This window comes from Zootoca vivipara, chromosome 10, assembly GCF_965207765.1.
Source record: "Zootoca vivipara chromosome 10, rZooViv2.hap1.1, whole genome shotgun sequence".
Lineage (NCBI taxonomy): Eukaryota > Metazoa > Chordata > Lepidosauria > Squamata > Lacertidae > Zootoca > Zootoca vivipara.
The window spans coordinates 61,370,623-61,392,978 of NC_142593.1; the positions used below are offsets into that span (position 1 = coordinate 61,370,623).

A 22,356-nucleotide genomic window follows, 5' to 3' on the forward strand; every position below is an offset into this window, starting at 1 on the left:
CTGAGGGTCATCTAGCCCAACCCCCTGCAATCACAGCTAAGACTCCCTGACAGATGCCCCCCCCCAACCTCTGCTTAAAACCTTCCCACGTGGGAGAGGCTGCCACCTTCGAAGGGAGTCTGATAACGACTCTTATTGTCAGGAACATCTTCCTAATGGTTAGTCGAAATCTCATTTTGTGTCATTTGAGTCCATTGGTTCGGGCTCTACCTTCTGGAGCAACAGAAAACATGCTGGCTATATTGGAAGATGGCTCTCAGGATCCCCAAGGAGCTGGCTTCAGGCACCAGGCCCACCGGCATACCTAGTTGTCTGCAAACATGACATGAAGGCTGGCAACACCAACCCTGCTGTGTGGGAACCCCTTGCAGAGCCGGGAGACAGTCGGGTTGTGCATCCACAGCAGTGACCAGAGGAGGAAGGATCGCCGAGAAAAGAAACGCCTTGGTGCATATGCAGCAGCACAACCAGACACCTTCCTCTGCCCCAGCTGCAACAGAACATGTCTCTCCCTTATCGGTCTCTGCAGGCGCTATAACTCCCCAGCGGTTGGTCTTCACCCCCAAAGACACACTCCGTCCTTGTTTCCTGAGACAGTGGGATGTCAACAGTATCCTCATGTCCTCTCTCAATCTTCTCTTCTTCAGCCCAAACGTCCCCAACTCCCAGAAGTATTCATCCTAAGTCTTGGTTTCCATATTCTTCATTTTCGTGGCCTCCCTCCTCTGCGATGGCAACGTGGATCAAAGGCCAAGGCAGCTCTCTTCCCACACTTAGACCCATTTCTCAGTTAATGCAGTCAGAGTAGAGGGATCGGGTGGGCCTGAAGGGGTGGGAGTTATAGGTTGGGGTGGGGCAGCAGAAGCCGCTGCAGCAGCAATTCTGGCTCGCTTCCCTCCCTCTCCTTGCATTCTGACTTTGCGTTCTGCTGCCCTGCAAATGCCGCGTTCTTTTCCAAACTTTGCTGGCTGGCCGGGAGGCCCTTCCCCAAAAAACACACCACGCGGCTTTCCATTGCTTTGTCCAAATTGATACTCACCAAGAAGAAGAAAGATTTGTGTCTTTCCAGCAGACGAAGGGGAAAGTGCTGCCTGGGCAGAAAGGGAGGTGGGGGCCCCTGATGTATCCACCCGACATTCCAGAAGGGTGGAGTAACCGAGAGGATGGTTCCAGGCCCACCAAGTCCACCGCAGCGAAAGAGGGAGTGGGGCTGAAGCCCCCTCTGGCTCCTTCCTGACACAGTTAGTCAAGCCGCAAAGAACCCACAGCCACACTCCCTCCGTATTAAAAAAAAGTGAGCCGGGGTAGTTTGAAGGTCCCAGCAAGAAGATCTCTCCTGGTGTTCTTCAAGAAGGGAGCGCCTGGGTGGGGTTGACTCCTGGAGACAGCCTGTAGGAAGAAGGAAGCGAGCAGAGCCCCCCCCCAACCTTCCCTTCCCTTCAAGGCACTGGAGAAGCCCCCCCCCCACTCACTCGCTGCTGCTCGGAGGCAGTAGCTGGAAAGTGGTTTGGGATTGAGAATCTATCTATCTATCACAGGCATCCCCAAACTTCGGCCCTCCAGATGTTTTGGACTACAATTCCCATCTTCCCCAACCACTGGTCCTGTTAGCTAGGGGATCATGGGAGTTGTAGGCCAAAACATCTGGAGGGCCGCAGTTTGGGGATGCCTGATCTATCATCTATTCTGTTCGGTTTCTGATAATTGGTTCTCATGGGGAACTTACAAATTCTTGCTTCACACAATTAACTCAAGGCAGTGTCAATATACTCTTTGCAGAAAGCCAATGTCTGCCTGGCCTGGAAACTACTCTCTGATTGGTTAACAACCAGCACTGAACTCTGTTATCTAGGAATGCTAGCACAGTTGTTTCTTGTTGGGTGTTAGGAGTAGGAGTGCTGTGTATGGTTGGAGAGAGAGAGGATTTATTTTGCTTTGCTTTGTATGCAGAAACTCTGCTGGTTTTATTTTCTTTTAATAAATCCTGTAAATAGTTATTCTGCGTCTAGCCGACTAGTCATTTCCACCTCAAGTAGCTTCTGCGCTGTGCAGGAAAACTCTGCTACGTTTGGGCTAAAGCCACTAGAGCTATGCCTGACACTTCAAAATTCTAAGATATTCTATCTATCTATCTATCTATCTATCTAGGGGGCTTGGATTTCATTGTCCTCCGCAATTACAGGGCAACATCTTTTACCTGATCCTATGCTAGCCCAGCTGTCAGTGGAAAACTTTTATCAATCCACATGTCGCGATAAACCGTGGGTCTTCTCTCGTATGACAGCAGTGAGACAAATCCCATATTTTTATGTGTATAAGACGATGATTTCTTATTAGAAAAGAACGTGGAAATTTTGGAGGTCGTCTTATACATGGCTCGGACCCAGGTGGCGCTGTGGGTTAAGCCACAGAGTCTAGGGCTTGCTGATCAGAAGGTTGGCGGTTCGAATCCCTGCAATGGGGTGAGCTCCCGTTGCTTGGTCCCAGCTCCTGCCCACCTAGCAGTTCGAAAGCACGTCAAAATGCAAGTAGATAAATAGGGACCGCTCCGGTGGGAAGGTAAACGGTGTTTCCGTGCGCTGCTCTGGTTCTCCAGAAGCAGCTTTGTCATGCTGGCCACATGACCCGGAAGCTGTCTGCAGACAAACGCCGTCTCCCTCGGCCTAAAGAGCGAGATGAGCGCCGCAAACCCAGAGTCGGACACGACTGTACCTGATGGTCAGGGGCCCCTTTACCTTTAAATTATACATGGAGAGTGCAGAGGGTGGGCGGGCGATTGGTTGCTGCCGCGAGCAGGAGGTGGCCATCAACGGAAGGGCAGGTGGTGGGTGGCTGCCGGAAGGCTGCTGTTGATAGGCTGGTGCTGCGGCAGTTGGGGTGCGATTGACGGCTGCTGGCGGTGATCAGGCAGTCGATTGGTGGCTTTGGTGGCACGCGTTATTGTCAGTATTCGTCAGGCGGGTGAGTGATTTTAGGCAACCCCCCCCCAAAAAAACCCCTCAACAACTCTGGGCAATCTTCCCCCATTTTCTTAATTTGGAGTCCCCCAAAATAGGGGGTGTCTTACACACGGGGCGTGTTATACATGGGGGAAAAATGATAGTTGCTTCCAGTTGGGGAGTGGGCAGCCCCCCCCACACACCTTCAAAACCTGGACCCAACAAGTGTGGAATATCGTCACTTAAGAGGCGCTTAAACTCACCATCAGAGGATGGTAAGAGGAATAACAAAGAAAGATTGGCTTGATGCCATATGTTCTCGATTTACTTCGTTTATTACCAATAATACTGTAATTTAGCAGCCATTATGGAGAAATTATCTGAATGATTTAGATTGAAGTGTGCCCTGTGGATGTGAGCTCAATCTGTAATGTAAAAGTTTTTTCTGAGCTTGCTTTGATGCTCGCAAGACTTCACATCTGTTGTAAGATGACACTTTATGGTTTGGTAGTTATTTTTACAAAGGCCTTACAAATAGCGGAGGAGAGGAGGCAAGCAAAATGCAAGGGAGATAGGGAAAGATACAGGAAACTGAATGCAGATTTCCAAAAAACAGCAAGGAGAGACAAGAGGGTCTTCTTAAATGAGCAATGCAATGCAAAGAAATAGAGGAAAACAATAGAATGGGGAAAACCAGAGATCTGTTCAAGAAAATTGGAGATATGAAAGGAACATTTCGTACAAAGGAACCATAATCAAGGACAAAAGTGGTAAGGACCTAACAGAAGCAGAAGACATCAAGAAGAGGTGGCAAGAATACACAGAGGAATTATACCAGAAAGATATGGAGGTCTCGTACACCTCAGGTAGTGTGGTTGCTGACCTTGAGCCAGACATCTTGGAGAGTGAAGTCAAATGGGCCTTAGAAAGCATTGCTAATAACAAGGCCAGTGGAAGTGATGATATTCCAGCTGAACTGTTTAAAATTTTAAAAGATGATGCTGTTAAGGTGCTACACCCAATATGCCAGCAAGTTTGGAAAACTCAGCAATGGCCAGAGGATTGGAGAAGATCAGTCTACATCCCAATTCCAAAGAAGGGCAGTGCCAAAGAATGCTCCAACTACCGCACAATTGCGCTCATTTCACACGCTAGCAAGGTTATGCTTAAAATTCTACAAGGCAGGCTTAGGCAGTATGTGGACCGAGAACTCCCAGAAGTGCAAGCTGGATTTCGAAAGGGCAGAGGAACCAGAGACCAAATAGCAAACATGCGCTGGATTATGGAGAAAGCTAGAGAGTTCCAGAAAAACGTCTACTTCTGCTTCATTGACTATGCAAAAGCCTTTGACTGTGTCGACCACAGCAAACTATGGCAAGTTCTTAAAGAAATGGGAGTGCCTGATCACCTCATCTGTCTCCTGAGAAATCTCTATGTGGGACAAGAAGCTACAGTTAGAACTGGATATGGAACAACTGATTGGTTCAAAATTGGGAAAGGAGTACGACAAGGTTGTATATTGTCTCCCTGCTTATTTAACTTATATGCAGAATTCATCATGCGAAAGGCTGGACTAGATGAATCCCAAGCCGGAATTAAGATTGCTGGAAGAAATATCAACAACCTCAGATATGCAGATGACACAACCTTGATGGCAGAAAGCGAGGAGGAATTAAAGAACCTTTTAATGAGGGTGAAAGAGGAGAGCGCAAAATATGGTCTGAAGCTCAACATCAAAAAAACCAAGATCATGGCCACTGGTCCCATCACCTCCTGGCAAATAGAAGGGGAAGAAATGGAGGCAGTGAGAGATTTTACTTTCTTGGGCTCCTTGATCACTGCAGATGGTGACAGCAGTCACGAAATTAAAAGACGCCTGCTTCTTGGGAGAAAAGCAATGACAAACCTAGACAGCATCTTAAAAAGCAGAGACATCACCTTGCCGACAAAGGTCCGTATAGTTAAAGCTATGGTTTTCCCAGTAGTGATGTATGGAAGTGAGAGTTGGACCATAAAGAAGGCTGATCGCCGAAGAATTGATGCTTTTGAATTATGGTGCTGGAGGAGACTCTTGAGAGTCCCATGGACTGCAAGAAGATCAAACCTATCCATTCTTAAGGAAATCAGCCCTGAGTGCTCCCTGGAAGGACGGATCGTGAAGCTGAGGCTCCAATACTTTGGCCACCTCATGAGAAGAGAAGAATCCTTGGAAAAGACCCTGATGTTGGGAAAGATTGAGGGCACTAGGAGAAGGGGACGACAGAGGACAAGATGGTTGGATAGTGTTCTCGAAGCTACGAACATGAGTTTGACCAAACTGCGGGAGGCAGTGCAAGACAGGAGTGCCTGGCGTGCTATGGTCCATGGGGTCACGAAGAGTCGGACACGACTAAACGACTAAACAACAACAACAACAGTTATTTTTAAATTTTTCAATCAAGTTTGAAGAAGAAAAAGAAGAGGAATCCCTGAGAGAGGGACACCCAGCCTCTCCAAGGAAGGAGAGGCCACCACCTTCTGAGGGAGTCTGTTCCAATCTCGAACGGCTCTTGCCATCAGAAGGTTATTCCCAAAGTTGAGATGGAATTTCCTTTCTTGTGAATCCATTACATGAAAGGCTATTCCATCTCAGCATTGGGACCGCCAGTAAAAAGACCCTGTCACAGGTTCAACGCCAATTGGGTTCCACCAGCAGGACCTCCCCATTTTATTTTATTTTATTCTTATAAGTTTTTTTCAGTTTTCAAAAATTTACCAATACGCACCTAACCATCACATATTTCCAATACAAGTACATATTAGTCTTCCCTCCCCAACCCTCTTGTGGTTTCTTATCTTATTTAAATATTTAACACTGCATTTTTCCACTTTACTCCATTTTAAAGTTAATCTACAATTAATTAATCTTGATAATAATTTTAACTGCTTGAATTAAGCTGAGCGTACTAATGCCCTTACTTGCATGCCATGATTTTTCATATGTTCCACAAATGTCCCCCACTCTTTAATAATAATAATAATAATAATAATAATAATAATAATAATAATAATAATAAATCCTCTTGATTTTTTACCACACCCATTTATTTTGCCATTTTGGCATAATCCATCAATTTAATCTCTTGATTGGAGTGGGATCCTCCTTCCACCTCTGGGCAAATACTGTTCTGGCTGTGGACTACAAATTTCTAAGGTCCTTGGGAATTTCTGTATCAGCTACTCCTAAAAGAAAAGCTTCTGGTATTTTACTAAAATTTATTTTGAACATTTTCTTCAATTCCTTATACTGTAAATCATTTTCCAGAAAGCTCTTGTTTTCTTACAGGAATACCACATATGGTAGAAAGTACCTTCCTTTTCTTTACATTCGTTTCCAGTATAGCATCTAGATCAAGGGAAGTAATAGTACCACCGTATTCTGCTCTGGTCAGACCTCACCTGGAGTACTGTGTCCAGTTCTGGGCACCACAGTTCAAGAAGGATACTGACAAGCTGGAACGCGTCCAGAAGAGGGCAACGAAAATGGTCAAAGGCCTGGAAACGATGCCTTATGAGGAACGGCTTAGGGAGCTGGGCATGTTTAGCCTGGAGAAGAGAAGGTTAAGGGGTGATATGAGAGCCATGTTCAAATATATGAAAGGATGTCATATGGAGGAGGGAGAAAGATTGTTTTCTGCTGCTCCAGAGAAGCGGACACGGAGCAATGGATTCAAACTTCAAGAAAGAAGATTCTACCTGAACATTAGGAAGAACTTCCTGACAGTAAGAGCTGTTGGGCAGTGGAATTTGCTACCAAGGAGTGTGGTGGAGTCTCCTTCTTTGGAGGTCTTTAAGCAGAGGCTTGACAGGCATATGTCAAGAATGCTTTGGTGGTGTTTCCTGCTTGGCAGGGGGTTGGACTGGATGGCCCTTGTGGTCTCTGATTCTATGATTACAGCACAAATTTGATTTTGATTTATACATTCTTTTGCAAGTCTGCTAGAAGGTAAATACCATCTATATATCATTTTCATATAGTTTTCTTTCAGTGTATAACATGCTGTAAATTTTAAAATCCACTTTTGACCCGTGAAGCCATTTCAGCCTCATCAAGTTCTGCGGTGGGTCCCCCCAAAATGAGGTTTTGCAGGCACCCCAGGCCAGCTGATTGCCAAGGAATTTGCTTTTTAAATGCGCAGGGAAAGGAAATGATTTGCTTGACAGTCATTGTGATGCCAGGAGATGGACAGGTGCTCGCCTGTCAAACTTGGCTGGTGGGGGAGGTAAACATATGGCTTCCCAGCCAAATCGGTTCCCCATAGAGGGGGTTCCTTCCTCTTTCATTCTGGGGTCTTGCCTCTCCTGTGCCGTGCATCCACCTCTGCCATGGAGCACAGCTGGAGGGCATGTGGGCAACCTTTTGTGGTGTTGGGCAAGCCGGCCATTGACATGCTAGCCCAGCAGTACCGAAAGTGGGCTATAGCAGCCCCTCGAGGGCAGTGGGACTACCTAGCAGGGGGCTAAGAGGCAGAGCACATTGAACTTTTGAACTTGCTTTCTCAAGAAGTCCCTAGATGGCTTTCAAAGAGGATTAGACAGGTGTCGCCGTTTTCATGTTTGAGCATTTTAACTTCTTGTTATGTTTTAAAGCAGGGTTCTTTCTTTTCTTGTTTTGTCTTTTTGTGATATGCTTTGACGTTGTTGTTTTTGGCATCAAGTGTATGAATTTTATGAATGAACAAAATGAATGAATGTAGGAATGAATAATAGGTATCTGCCCCTGACTCTGAAAGGAGGCTGCCTCCTTCTGGCCAACCCTTGGCATTACGCTGGAGCAGCCGGCCAGGGTTCAATGCCCTTCCTTTGCAGGACGGAACGGGCCCTGGTGTGGGTGCTGGCTGGCCGCAGGGCACTTGCCCTCCCATACGCTCAGCAGGAGCACAGCCAAAGTAGCCTAGGAGGTGACAGCAGGAGCTGTGAGCCGCAAAACCCCGGGATCAAACCTCCCCCCAACACAAGCTCGCCCACCATGTGCTATTTTTCATCCCTCCCTCCCTCATTGCCACCATTCTCCTTTCTGGAACTCCCTGCCTATTGAGATGGGGAAGGTATTTAACCCCTTCTAAACTCTCCAAAATGTGCAAAAGTGTCCCTAACACATGTTGGAGATGCGGAGAATCAGGTGGAACCATGCTCCACATGTGGTGGGCTTATAAAAAAAGCAAAACCTTCTGGAATGACACACATACTCAGCTTCAAATAATGTTAAATGCATCCTTCCCCAAAAAAGCCAGAATCATTTTTATTGGGTATTACAGTACCAGATATAGTCAGGAAGATAAGGAAAATCTTTCTGTAGGCCACCAAAGCCGCGAGAAGAGAGACAAAATCCCCATCAGATCAGAATGGTTACTAAAATTGGTAGAATATGCTGAACTAGATAGTCTCTCAGAAAAGATTAAAGATAAGCAAAAACAGGAGTTCAGTGATAACTGGAAACCTAAAGAGTTACTTAAAAAATAAGTGTTGCAATCTGAATTCAGTAGCAGCTTTTGAATAAGCTCTGTAAATAAAGGTTAAATGGGTTACAATAGATATATATACATAGATGCATATTAATATTTTATTATGATTTTGCTGATAAAATTTAGGCAATAGGTTTACTAGGATGAAAAGATGTTGAGAAGGATGGGAAGTCAAATTTATGAAGATATATACTTCTTTGATGGAATTTTTATTTTGATGTGCTTGATTTACAGACTAAAATATATTTGATGTATAGATGTAACTACAGTTAATAAAGCATTAAATTAAAACAAAGACTTAAAAGAGAGAGATAGGGAAGGTTCTTTTCTCTACGCTTTCTGGCACCTGCTGAAAATGTTTTTGTTTAGGAAGCCCTATCCAGACAAGTAGACACTCTTTGCATTTTAAGCTTCTTTCAGCCAATTGTTGATTTTACTTAGTTTTTGATGTGTGTGTTTTTCAAAACAGCAGTTTTTAACTGTCCTCTATATGGGTAATTTTAATGTGTTTTGTTTTTTGTAAAGTACTCGGAGCTTTTATTACAATCAAATGTAAATTGTAATAAAAATTGTTTAGCATAAATATTGTTAAATATAATCCTGCAGACACCTTTGCTGTGCTCTTTCCAGCACCTGCTCAAAACGTTTTTCTTTAGGGAGTCCTATCCAGACAAGTAGACGCTTTCCAGCACCTGCTCAAAACGTTTTTCTTTAGAAAACTCTACCCAGCCATGTAGAAAACACCAAAGTGCATTTTGATCTGTTTTCAGTTTATCACTGATTTCAATTTTTTGAATGTTCTAAATAGTTTTTTTAAAAAAATACCAATAATGTTTTTGTTTTATTCTTTTTGTAAACCTCTTAGAAGTGTTTTTTTATTTTATTTTACAACCAATCAAGTTCTCTTCTGCAGAATGCAGAATAATAATAATTTATTACTTATACCCCACACATCTGGCTGGGTTTCCCTGGCCACTCTGGGCAGCTTCCAACAAAAGATTCAAAATGCAGTGGTACCTCGGGTTACAGAATCTTCAGGTTACAGACTCCGCTAACCCTGAAATAGTACCTCGGGTTAAGAACTTTGCTTCAGGATGAGAACAGAAATCGTGCTCCAGTGGCGCAGCAGCAGTGGGAGGCCCCATTAGCTAAAGTGGTGCTTCAGGTTAAGAACAGTTTCAGGTTAACAACGGACCTCCGGAACGAATTAAGTTCTTAACCCAAGGTACCACTGTACATTAAAACATCAGCCATTAAAAACTTCCCTAAACAGGGCTGCCTTCAGATGTCTTCTAAACATCAGGTAGTTATTTCTTTGAGATCTGATGGGAGAGCGTATAATATAAATTTATCATTTATAATAATAGAATGCAGTTTTCTCCCTGTTCCAAAGTCCTGCTCACTTGCTGGATTTTCTCAATGCTTTCTCCTTTTTCTCCCGTTTCCCCCCAGGAGTGGGTCCGTGAATGCTGAAGCCGATAAGCAAAGGTGAGTTCTTGTGGTCCAGCCCTTTGTCTCAAGACTAGCTGTCATGTTTGTGTCCCAGGGACCCCCCCCCCCTCATTCTAGGGAAGACTCGGGGCTCTCCTGTCCATGTGCTTAGAATTCCTCCTATGGGACGAAGTCTGCCTCCCTCTGGCTTGGGCCCATTCCTTTTAGCCCCAGCTGAGCATTCCACCTCTTCTTTCTGACCTCCTTTTAAATAAGAATGTAAATAGAGCCTGCTGGATCAGGCCAGTGGCTCATCTGTCGCAGCGGCCAGCCAGATGCCCCAATGGGAAGACGCCAGCAGGCAGGACTTAGGCACAAGAATTTTGATCCGTTATACTATTTTAACTTTGGTATGTTTAAAGTTTTTTTGGTTTTCTTGCATTTGTAAACCGTTTTGGTGGGTTGTTGTTGTTGTTGTTGTTTACAACCAAGCAGTGTATAAATTTTATGAAATAAAAGAAATAGATAAAAATGAGAGCAGCTCTCCCTTCCTGTGATTCACAGCAGCTGGAATTCAGAAGCGCTGCTGCCTCCAGCTGTGGAATCAGAGCCTAGCGCAGCAAATATTTGCAAACTCAACTCTCTTATCCTTTTAGAAGTATCACAGCACAATTCCATTGAATTTGGAAGGACTTAGAAAGTTTGCCTTTCGAAGAGGGTACTCAAGATGGTTTATTTCTCTCAAAAGTGCCTTTTCCAGGAGACACCTGGGAGGTTTCAGAGGGATAGGCATCCCGCTTTCAGGCTGGCAGGACTAACGGATGGTGGCCCCTGCTTCCTATCCTTTCCTGGAGGCTTCCCCTTCCCATTTCCCTTCGTCTTTTCCCCACTGGGGCCTCCAGCAAAGGAAGGCTGCCCATCTCTCAGCTGGGCTAGACGGCTCCTTCCTCTGTGCCCTCGGAGATTGCATGCCTCAGCCCAGCTGCTCCCATGACTCGCACGCGATCGCCTCGCCTCGTAGCATCGCATGCCCAGAAGGATCCGGCCCGGTTTCCTTTCCCTGCTTGCGAGGCTCCTTGCAGCCTGCTTGCGACCTTCTGGGAATGCAAAAGCGCCTTGGCTCTGAGCCAGGAAGCAGGAAACCCCTGGCATGCAAGTTTACGGCAAGGCACACAAATCAGGCTGGCAGGCAATCTTCCTGAACAATTGGTGATGTCATTTGGGGGAAGGGGCTGGGGAGAATGGGGCTGACTTTCCCTTGCTCTCCTGAAAACCCTTCCAGGCCTCCTTGACGCTTCCAGTCGAGGGCTAAACTGGTTCTCCAGGCTTAGACCCCAAGGCTCTTCAGCACAGCAGGAGTGCGGGCAATTATAGCTTTCGGTTTTTACCAGACTTTTATTATTACTATTTAAATACTGCTCTATGGGACCCAGGTGGCGCTGTGGTTAAACCACTGAGCCTAGGGCTTGCTGATCAGAAGGTCGGCGGTTCGAATCCCTGTGACGGGGTGAGCTCCCGTTGCTCGGTCCCAGCTCCTGCCCACCTAGCAGTTCGAAAGCACGTCAAAGTGCAAGTAGATAAATAGGAACCGCTACAGCGGGAAGGTAAACGGCGTTTCCATGTGCTGCTCTGGTTTGCCAGAAGCGGCTTTGTCATGCTGGCCACATGACCTGGAAGCTGTACGCCGGCTCCCTCGGCCAATAATGCGAGATGAGCGCGCAACCCCAGAGTCGGTCACGACTGGACCTAATGGTCGGGGGTCCCTTTACCTTTACCTTTATATACTGCTCTATACTCGGGTGTCTCAGGGCGGTTCACATAAAAATATCACAGTATATCAAATAAAAATAAAAGCAATAACCCAATAATACCACCCACCCACCCCAAAAAAGAGCCACATTTGTAAAGGGTATGGGATGCTGATCAGGTCAACCAAAGGCCTGGTTAAAAAGGAACATTTTTGCCTGGCGCCTAAAGGTGTGTAATGAAGGCATCCAAGGTTGTGGGGCTCTAACCCTCCACCCAGGAAACTGCTTTGCCTGCAACAGGGATGGAGACAGTGTTAGGGTAGAGACAGGAGGCAGGGATGGCCACTGGCCTAGGTGGGTTTAAAAGAGGACTAGGTAAATGAATGGAGGAGGAGAGGACTATTGATGGCTACTGGCCAGGATGGCTGTGCTCTGTCTCCACAGCTGGAGGCAGCGATGTTTCTGGATACCAGTTTCTGGGAACCCTAGGAGGGGAGAGGGCTCTTGTGCTTGAATCCTGCTTACTGGTTTCTCATGGGAAGCATCTGATTGGCCACTGAGAGAACAGGATGCTGGACTGGATCTGCCATTGGCCTCATCCAGTAGATGCTCTTCTCATCTTTATTTTTTTTATATAATTTTTCTTTAATTAATGTGTATGCCTCCCTTCATCCGAAGATCACAGGGCAGTACGCAACATAGAAATGCAAAATGAGAATGCAAGATACATAATAAAGCAAAAGCAAAACAAACCAATAACTGCCCTCCCACAAACACATTTTAAAAAGCTGTAGAATATGAATCGGCCAAAGGCCTGGTTGAAGAGGAACATCTTTGCCTAAAGGTGTAGAATGAAAGTGCCAGGCGAACCTCCCTGGGGAGAGCATCCCACAAGCAGGGAGCTGCTGCAGAAAAGGCCCCGTTCTCGTGTTGCCACCCTCCAGGTCTCTTGCACAAGAGACACATGAAGAAGGGCCTCAGGGGATGATCACAAGGTCTGAGTTGTTCCTTATGAGATCTTCATAAGGCTATTGAAGGCTGTGTTCTCCCTCCACTGCAAATGCCTCTGGGTGCCAACTGCTGGAAACCGCAGGAGGAGAAAGTGCTCCTGTGCTCAGGTCCTGCTTTTGATCATCTTATCCCCCCCCCACACACACACACAATTTGTGCTCTTCCCATACAAAATCTCACACCTTCTGAAATGACGGACCTCCAACGTGTGATTATTCTGACTGTGTAGATCGGCCGTCCACCAACCTGGCGCCCTCCAGATGTTTCAGGGATGCTGACTGGGATAGATGGAAACTGTAGCCCAAAGCATCTGGACAGCCCTTGATTGGTGAAGGCAGGTGCATATTGAACGAATTTATTAATACGGTCGCAGACCAGCATCAACACGCACAATATCACAGATCATAAAACATATCAAAAATACAAAGGACAGTGTGAATATAACAAGGATTCAAATATAAAAATTAAAATTAATTATTAGCGTACCCCCTGTAGTTAACATTTAGGGGTTTGATCATTATGGGATACCACTTGCTTCCTGCGATTGATTGCAGACACACAGAATTTGGCTGCATTTAATGAAGTCTTGGGATTCTTGTCCTCTAGCAGTAGTTTTAAACTATGGTGTTCGGATTCTTTCATGGACTTTTGCAAAACAGGTGCATATTGTCTCTTGGGCTACAACCAGTTCTTGCATCATCACAATTGTAGCCACTAAGAGATTTGGGGAACTTGAAAGCACGGTTATTTCTTTGTGCCCTTTTGAGTGGCCCTAGGAAAGCAGCTGTTTCCTGCAGATTTCCCCCTCATGGACTTGACGGTTTTATTTTATTTTTCTCCATTGCCGTGGGGTGGACTGCGGAAGGAGGGGGTTGCACAGCGGAGCTCACTGATCTGATCACCGAAACAAAATAAAAAGATTCCTTCCAGTAGCACCTTAGAGATCAACTAAGTTTGCGATTGGTATGAGCTTTCGTGTGTGTGCACACTTCTTCAGATCAGATCACCGTCTTTGCCAAAGCCTTCCTATCCCCGCTTCTGTCTCTGGCCAGGTCTCCGCAGGGGCCCTGCATCCAGGATCCTGCCAAACCGTTCTCATGCACCATCCACGATTCCATGTTCTGGAAGGGCTTATGGGTCAACGTGACGGAGGTGAATCCGCTGGGCTCCAACTTTCGCCTCCTGAACATCGTCATGCAAGGGATAAGTAAGTCCTGCCTTCAGAAGGGGGGGGGGGAGGCATGTCAATGTCCCGGTTTTGCCGGAGCCATTTTCTTTGGCCCAGATAGAGCGGGTGAGGTGGAGTATTTCAAAGGAGTGATGCTGCTTCCTCACGATGTGCCCACGATAGCTGAGTTCAGATAGGGTGGTGTTTCCAGGGCTGGGCGGCCGTTATCAAGGGATGGGCTTCCCATCTCTGCAGCATTAGCAACCCCCCTCTGCTTTGTCCCCCAGTCAAGCCGGACCCTCCGGAGCACCTTCAGGTGGAGCCAGTGCCTTCAGCACCCAGCCGGCTGCAGGTGAGCTGGGAGTACCCTTCCAGCTGGACCATGGCGTCTCACTTTGAGCTCAAGTTCCGCCTGCGATATCGACCTGTCACCTCCACTTCCTGGTCCATGGTGAGTCGAGGGCAGCAGGAGTGGATGGAGCCCAGGGCTCAAGCTAAGCAGGGGGAGTGTTGCCTGCCCGCTTCTGAAACTCTGGCCCAGCTGCCTGGCATTGGCCTCTTGTTGAATTATTATTTCATTGCTCTTGTTGTTTGCTGAATTTGCTAGTCACATTGTCTTGCCCAGGGCAACTCAATGCCTTAAAAACATCACAACCACTTCCAAAGGTCCCTAGATAGTTAAAGGCCTGGTTATAGAGGAAGGTTTTTGCCTGGTAGCTAAAGATTTTGTCAGGCTTCAGGGACTCGGCTTCCTCTCCCCCACCCCACCCCCGGCAGTAGATAAGCAGAACAAAGCAAAAGGAGTCTCTTACCAGTTAGAAACTTTAGTGACCATAGCGAGAGAACAAAGAATCCATTTCTAGGAATGAAGGTGCTCCCCCACACTTCCCCCTGCCATTAAGGGTCCCCCCTACTCTCCCCCCATTAAGGGTCCCACCCATTTAGGGTCCCACCCACTTCCCCCCCAATCACCCACATCACTTCCGTGTCTTGCAACCTGATCTCCAGCCACTGTGCTGCCACCTTATCTGCTCTCCTTGACCTTGGGCTGAGCGGATAGACACTTTCCAGAGATAGTGGGTCTGTTAACTCCCTCTCTCCTAGCTGTTCACCCACCCTTTCGCCAATGACCATCTCCTGCTCACCACCCAGTTCTTCCCAACTTCTGCCTTCTGGACTGTGCCCCTCTGCAAACCACTGTTCCAAATCTATACTGCCCCACTGCTCCTGGGAAGATTCAGTATCCTGATCTGGAGCAGGGGGAGAGGGAGAGGGAGGCTCCCACCATTCTTCCTCAGTGCAGCCCTCCTCAGCGTGGTCCCTGACAGATATGTAATGAAGGCCCCAGGTGAACTTTCCTGGGTAGAGCCTTCCACAAGTGGGGGGCCACTGCAGGAAAGGCCTGCTCTCGTGTTGCCACCCTCCAGACCTCTCCTGGAAGAGGCCCATGAAGAAGGGCCTCAGATGACGACCGTGGGGTCCAGGTCAGTTCTTATGGGGAGAGGCAATAGCCTAAAGGTTACCAGAGTGTAGACAACAAATGTTAGGCTATTCCTGTTCAGCTAGGGGCACAGCTAAGCCACCAGCCGAAGCTGATGGAAGCCACTCTTGATGTATCCCCAAACTACTCACCCAGTTCTTCAGAGGGAGTGTCACAGAGGAGGCGCTGCGACTACTCTAGAGTAACGACTCTCCAAATCATTGCCTTTTCATGCTTTTATTGTGTGCAGGCTATTTACAGTGCTAGGGCTGTACAGGATACATGTTCTCAGTCTAGGTCAGAACCCTGGAATGGCGCTTCCCGCGTTTTCTTCCAACATAAGAGTCTGGGCACCCCAAATCTCCTTCCGTGTTTCCTCCTGCGTAATTCCGGAACCGGAGGGAAAAAGGGTCTCCTTTCCATGTTCTCCTTCTCCCCCCTTTCCCCCGCTCTCTCTTCCTCTCTCACGTGCAACAGAGGCTCTGCTATCCTGCCAGAGCCCTGTCCCCTACTTCCTCCTTCCCCACTGGACTCTTCCCCCTCCCCGCTAGCTCCGCTGCTATTGGACGAACTGCTCCTCAAGATGGGCGGGGGCTCTATGTACTGTTTCCCCCTCACAGGGAGCATAACTCCATCAACCTCCCAGGCAACCTCCCATCCATCTGGTCTCGGGAGCCACCCACTAACAGTGCCTCAGTCTTATCTAGATTGAGCTTCAGTTTGTTGGCTCTCATCCAGTCTGTTACTGAGGCAAGACACTGGTTCAGCACTTCCAGTGCCTCACCTGCAGGTGTAAGGAGAAGCAGAGCTGGGTGTCACCAGCAGATCGCTGACAGCATACTCCAAAACTCCAGATAACCCCACTCAGAAGTTTGATGTAGATGTCGTCCTCTGGAAACTTCCATCAAAGTAGGACCAGAACCACCACGATGCCACTCGTCCCCCAAACTGTTCCAAAACTGGGACTCAAAAGTAGATGGCAGCAGAGAGCGAGGTCTCCCTGTGCTGTATTTGCTAGTACTGAATGCCAACATTGGTATCTTGGCCACAACAGCAAACACACATGAATGCCTATTGTCCTCTCCTTGGTGCCAGAACTCCATTGTCCCACCACCTTCTCCTCCAAAAATAGCTGGATTTAAATGCAGACTTCTGTTAACTAACAAGAAAGTCTCCTTGATTCTGAGTACTGTATCTCTACGAATCTTCACTGGCAGCTCTTTCCCCAGATTCCATGCAACATCTGTTTAGCCAGCTGTGCTCAGGGTTTTGTGGAAAGTGTTGTGTAGTGGGTCTTCAGTGATTTCAGCTCAGTGCAAATGAGAAGCAGGAGGCGAGGATCTGGTACAACATCTCTTTACTTCAAAGAACAAGTAAGAGCCAGAACACAGGGAATGGGGAAAACTGGGACTTATATAGTAACAGAGAACTAGCAGGGAAAAGATACATTTTGGCGGGAACCAGTGGCAAGGATTCCCTCCAGCGTAAACCAATCCAGCAGCGGATCCAAATCCTGCACTCTGAACCAGCAAATGATATACGTTCCCGCTGGAACTTATGCATTCAAATAAACTCTGCAATACAATACAATAAACTCTATATATTATATTATATTACAATACATACTTGGCTGTGCTATTACTTTAATACACAACAGAAAGAGTGTGAGCTTGTGAGTTTAGCACAACTAGATGGACCGAGGGTTTGCTTCTGTATTCATGAAGTTCTTATCAGGGCTTCCCTTCCAAGAAGACTGATCCTGGCGGACAGGATCTCCCCCAAGGACATTGATCCATCGTTGCCAATCTCCAAGTATGCATCTGCAGGGGGCTCATGGCTCACAGATCTATGGCCTGCTCTGGGTTGGTTGATGGCAGTCGGAACCAAGGGTGCCCTCCGCCCCCTGGCAGGAGCTGGGAGCACCCCTCCAAAAAAAGAGGAAAGAAAACTGCCAGACAGGATGCCACATTCTGGGAAGCAGAGAGTAGGGGTCTCATCCTGCAGCTGCCCATTGTGTGTGTCCTGGATCTGCAGGTGGAGACGGTCAATGTGTCCGAGGTGATAACGGACGCCTTGCTGGGCTTGCTTCATGTGGTCCAGGTGAGCGCAAAGGACTTCATGGATGCTGGGAGCTGGAGCGAGTGGACCCCTGAAGCGTGGGCCACGCCTGCCACTGGTAAGCAGCCCTCACAGCTGTGGGGCATGTGCCTTGTTTGGAGGAGGAGGAGGCTGCCAGGGAGCCTCCAGGCTGTCAGCATTTTGCAAGAGGGTTCCAAGCACATAACCTCACATTTGTGCAAATAGAGTGGGTTAAAACACGAGGTCTCATCCACACTTAACTTTTGCTCTGCGCTTTCTTGACTCAGGTCCACACTTTCCTGGTCTGTGTCTGAGCATTTGTTTGTTTGCCTGCCTCAGTGCTTTCCCCAGGAAAACTCATTCTTTAACACGGAATCAAAACAAACGGCAATTCAGGCTTTCTGCAGATCCCCCCCCCCCCGTGGTAAAGAGCGGGTGTTCGTGGGGAAAGCAGCAAGGGCGGGGGAGTGCTTGGACATGGAGCTTTGAAGTGCAGACCCGTACCTAGAAAAGCGACACAAAAGGAAGTCTGGGTGTGTCCTGAATTGCTACATTTCCACTTTAAGAGGAAGAATTGGACTTTACCGACTTGGCCAAGAAGCTTTTACCGGGTGACCTGGGACCAATCACTGCCTTTCAGCCTAACCTATCTCACGGGGTTGCTGTGTGGATTAAATGAGGAGGGGGAGAGCCATGATTCTGTAATCTCCCTCTTCTCCCTAAAATGCCTGCTCTCTTTCCCCAGGACAAACTTTGGTACCCAGCGAAACAGCCACTGCAGCCATCAAGCCAGAAAGCCCAGCGGAGGAGCCTTCTCTGGCCCCCAACAATGGGCCCATTGGTAGGTCTCTAAGAATGACCCACACAGAGTCAGGGGGAGGCGGGCACCATACAATCTCAAGCTCTTTTAATTTGTGTTGAGATTTTGGCGCTGCAATTTTTTGTGGGCTTCCTGGGACGGGATAAAAACCCTCCTCAGGACCTATGGGGGGGCATTATCTTACCTTTAAATGCAAAGGGGCTGAGCACAGGGATGGGGCTGATATTTGCTTATGCCCAAAGGCTGCTCTCTGAAACCCAACTGTGTTTGTGAAACAGAAGACCCCCAGGAAGGACAGTGCCCATAGGGGCCTCATCCCCAGAGAGTGCTCTGTGCCAGGAGGACAGGCCAGCGGCCAGAGGGGAGGAGGAGGGAGAGGGGAGAGAGAGAGAGATCACTTCCAACATTCCATTATTCAATATACTTTATTCGACCGATAGTCAGAAACAAAAAACATTTCTCAATACAAAGATAAACATATAAAACTGAAGGCATCAGAGGGATACATAAAAATATAAAAATATAAAACTGAAGGCATCAGAGGGATACATAAATGGGACATTCCGCTTTTTTGAATGTCCACAAATTCTAGTGTTATTCATTCATTCATTCAATTTATACAGCGCCCTTTGTACAAAGACCCTAGGGCAGTGTACAATGTTTACACGGCACAATAATAAAAACATAATAATGCATAGCATAACCACAAAATCATAACAACAGTCTCCACCCCCATTTAACAGGCCATCGGTTTTTTAAGGGCCGAAGGGTAAAGAGCGATGTCTGGTGCCTAAAGACATGCAAAAGTGGCTCCAGGCGACCCTCTATGTTAGGAGAGAGGGAGGAAAACTTGGCGCTCTCCACTTTCTCCAGGCCAGGCATTGTTTATGAACTTCCACTGCATTGTCTTTGGCCGTGAGCTATGTCCTGTAAGGGTCCCTGTGGCCTCTCTGCACCCATCCTGCTCACCCAAGCCCCTGGGCTTTGCCCTGGGCACCCTGGGCAGAGGAACACCCTGCTTTGGAGCAGATCCGTCACCCCGGCCCATTCACCCTTCTGTCCTGTGTTTTCTGTCCAGACCCTTAATTCTGAGACCATTGAACCCACCTGCTATGGCCAGTGGTGCTTCTGGCTTCATTCCAGTCCAGCCATTCAAGACAGGGCTGCTTCTCAGACCTCAGCCTGTGGGGCCCTGGTAGATAGCATTGCAGGATCAGGCATTTGTAGGTGTTGCCCTGGACTTGGGCAGTGATGGAGGGCACGTGATTTGCAGAGGCTGCCCGACACCCGCAAAGTCTCCCCTTTCCCTTCTGCCCCTAAAAGGCCACAGCGACCCCACGGAGAAGGTGGTGGTTCTGGTGTCGCTGGGCGTCTTTGCCTTCTTCGTCCTGGCGGTGATTCTGGTCTTCGCCTTTCTGATGTGGTAAGTGTGATTTCACCTTCCCTTCCCTTGGGGGGAATGGGGCCCTTCCTCTCCAACACTTCTGCTGGAGCACCTTGCTTGGGAAGGACCAGTTCCCTATTGGGAGGGCCTCCGACCCCTCAAACCCCGGCTTCTGCCCTTGGTGCGGTTGCGTCAGCGGGCATGGCTCAACCTACGGCGATGGGAGGCAGGGCCTGCTCTGTGGTGGCCCCCCAGTTGTGAGCAGGGATGGGGGAGAGATACAAGCTGGCTCACGCTGGCAAGCCAGCCTACCGGATTTGCACTTTCAGAAACAGCGCACAAATCAAAACGTAGGCGTCCCACTGAGCTCCCACATCTCTGAATTTTGCAGTGGGGTTCTCCAGCTGAGTAATGTGTACAAGGATGCGAACTCTGAGATAAAAACAATGCATTTATTGGGGGAGATCACTTTGCAAAAATATGTGCGTTAGGGGAAGTTACCGGAGGGTAAGAGCCGGTGGGAAGTCTGACAGGGTAGGCTGGATAACCCTTTGGATCCCTTTCAACACTACAATTCTGTGATTGTGCCCCTGCCCCGTCCTCTTCCCAGCCTGGCCTGTTGTGTTTTGCTGGCTGGAATCCACCCCAATTCTGGAGACTCTCCACCTAAAACAAGACACAAATTGGTTGTGTCGCCAAGGCTGGAGCTGGTGGGAGAGTCGAAATAAAGGCTTCCAGTTCCGGGGAAGGGAAGTCCAGACGGGCAGAGAGGCGGCTGGACTGGGTTGGCCTTGCTTGGAAGAGCCTCAGAAAGGCCCTGCCAGAGCAGAAGGCAGAACACAGCGAGGTGGGACCCTCCAGCCCACAATCTGGGCAGTTCGTTCATTTAGATCAGCGGCTTCCAAACTTTTTTGGGCCACTGTCCTCTCAGTTCCATGAGCTCATCCCTAAGGCCACGAAGAAGAAGAAGAAGAAGAAGAAGAAGAAGAAGAAGAAGAAGAAGAAGAAGAAGAAGAAGAAGAAGAAGAAGAGGAGGAGGAGTTTGGATTTGATATCCCGCTTTATCACTACCCTAAGGAGTCTCAAAGCGGCTAACATTCTCCTTTCCCTTCCTCCCCCACAACAAACACTCTGTGAGGTGAGTGAGGCTGAGAGACTTCAGAGAAGTGTGACTAGCCCAAGGTCACCCAGCAGCTGCATGTGGAGGAGCGGAGACACGAACCCGGTTCCCCAGATTATGAGTCTACCGCTCTTAACCACTACACCACACTGGCTCTCTTCTTCTGCACATGTTTTTTTAGAAGGCTGCATAGGAGCCAAAAAGGGTAGACCACCCAATACTCTATAAAAAGCAATACAGTTGGCGCAACCCACTAAGGAAGGTAGCAACACAATCAAATTCAAAACAGTAGCAATGTTATGCATGGTTGTTGAAAATCAATTTAAAACGGTTTAGTTTAATGCAGCAAAACTGATGCACTTGCTTCAGCCATGCCAGCTTTTCAACGTCTCATAGCCATTCACACCTCCACCCCCACCCCGGGTAATCCCACCCCATAGTTGATGTGGCAGTACCATGCACTCTGGGAACCACCAATTCGGATTCCTAAAAATATATTTGCAGACGGCCCCCCTCTGTCAAATATCAAGGTAGCATACAAACAAATCTAGGGCCTTTTAAAAGTTGGGGGGGGGGGTTCTTGTTGTTTTCTATTTTTATGTCATGTGTTTTGTTTATATGCTGTAAGTAACCCTGCAGTCTTCGGACGAAGAGCGGTATATAAATTTAATAAATCGTCATTTTAAAAAGTCCAAGAACAAAAAAACAAAAACAAAAATCCTATAAAAACAATACAAAACAATCATAGAATTGTAGAGTTGGAAGGGGCCCTGGGGGTCATCCAGTCCAGCCCCCTGCAGTGCAGAAATCTCAGCTCAAGCAACCATGACAGATAGCCACCCAACCTCTGCTGAAAAACCTCCAAGGAAGGAGAGTCCATCGCCTTGCACGGGAGACGGTTCCACTCTTGAACAGCTCTCACGGTCAGAAAGTTCTTCCTCGCGATGAGTCGGAATCTCCTTTCTTGCCATTTGAATCCCTTGGCTCAGGTCCTTCCCTCCAGAGCAGAAGACATGGCCTCTCTACCTTCCATGGGGCAGCCCTTCGGATAGTTGAAGATGGTTAGCCTACCTCCTCTCCGTTTCCTTTCTTCCAGGCTAAACATGCATCCCACGGCTAAGCCCCCACCCCCAATTCTCTCTCTCTCCCTCCCCCATCTTTCCCAGGGTCCGAATGAAGAAGCACAGCAAAGAGGCCACGAAAAACCACGACCTCCTTGCCGCTGCCATCCACATGAAGGCCTTGCCCAGTGAGTACAGCCCCCTGTGTTGTGCCTTGCGAGTGTGGGGGGGGGGGCGACACAAGATGCTCCCCAAGAGGGTGTGGGGCAGGAGCATTTCCCCCTCAGAGTGCACAGAGACCTCCTCTGGCTGGAAGCCTCCCTCTGGCATTGTCCTGGCACCCACAGGATCAGGCCACCCTCTTGCTGGCTGCTAATTATTCAAGGCCATCTGAATTGGGGTGTGTTTCCTTATTTATTCCTGCTTCCCTTGTCAGGGGTTGGGCCTTGGCTCAATTTAAGCCTTGAAGCCGGGGGGGGGTGTCAACCCTCCCTGGACTTCTGTTTACCTGATAATGGAAGCTCCGCCACCACTTTTAAACTCTAAAACCGTTCTCTCTGAGATGATCACTCTGTGCATGCCCAGAAGTACTCTTGTCTCCTTTCCCCTTA

The 22,356-nt window shown here is 48.0% G+C and overlaps 1 protein-coding gene across 7 annotated transcripts in view; it reads left to right on the plus strand.

The window, feature by feature from the left end:
* IL11RA (interleukin 11 receptor subunit alpha) overlaps window positions 1-22,356 on the plus strand; it is a 127,297-nt gene that overhangs the window by 97,659 nt on the left and 7,282 nt on the right. For all 7 annotated transcript variants that reach the window (XM_088653077.1, XM_060280406.2, XM_088653074.1 and 4 more), the window contains 7 exons: window positions 9,896-9,931; window positions 13,686-13,840; window positions 14,089-14,252; window positions 17,316-17,457; window positions 18,106-18,201; window positions 19,504-19,603; window positions 21,851-21,933. In XM_088653077.1, the coding sequence (XP_088509203.1) occupies window positions 9,896-9,931; window positions 13,686-13,840; window positions 14,089-14,252; window positions 17,316-17,457; window positions 18,106-18,201; window positions 19,504-19,603; window positions 21,851-21,933 (776 nt within the window). The remainder of the gene's footprint in view (window positions 1-9,895; window positions 9,932-13,685; window positions 13,841-14,088; window positions 14,253-17,315; window positions 17,458-18,105; window positions 18,202-19,503; window positions 19,604-21,850; window positions 21,934-22,356) is intronic.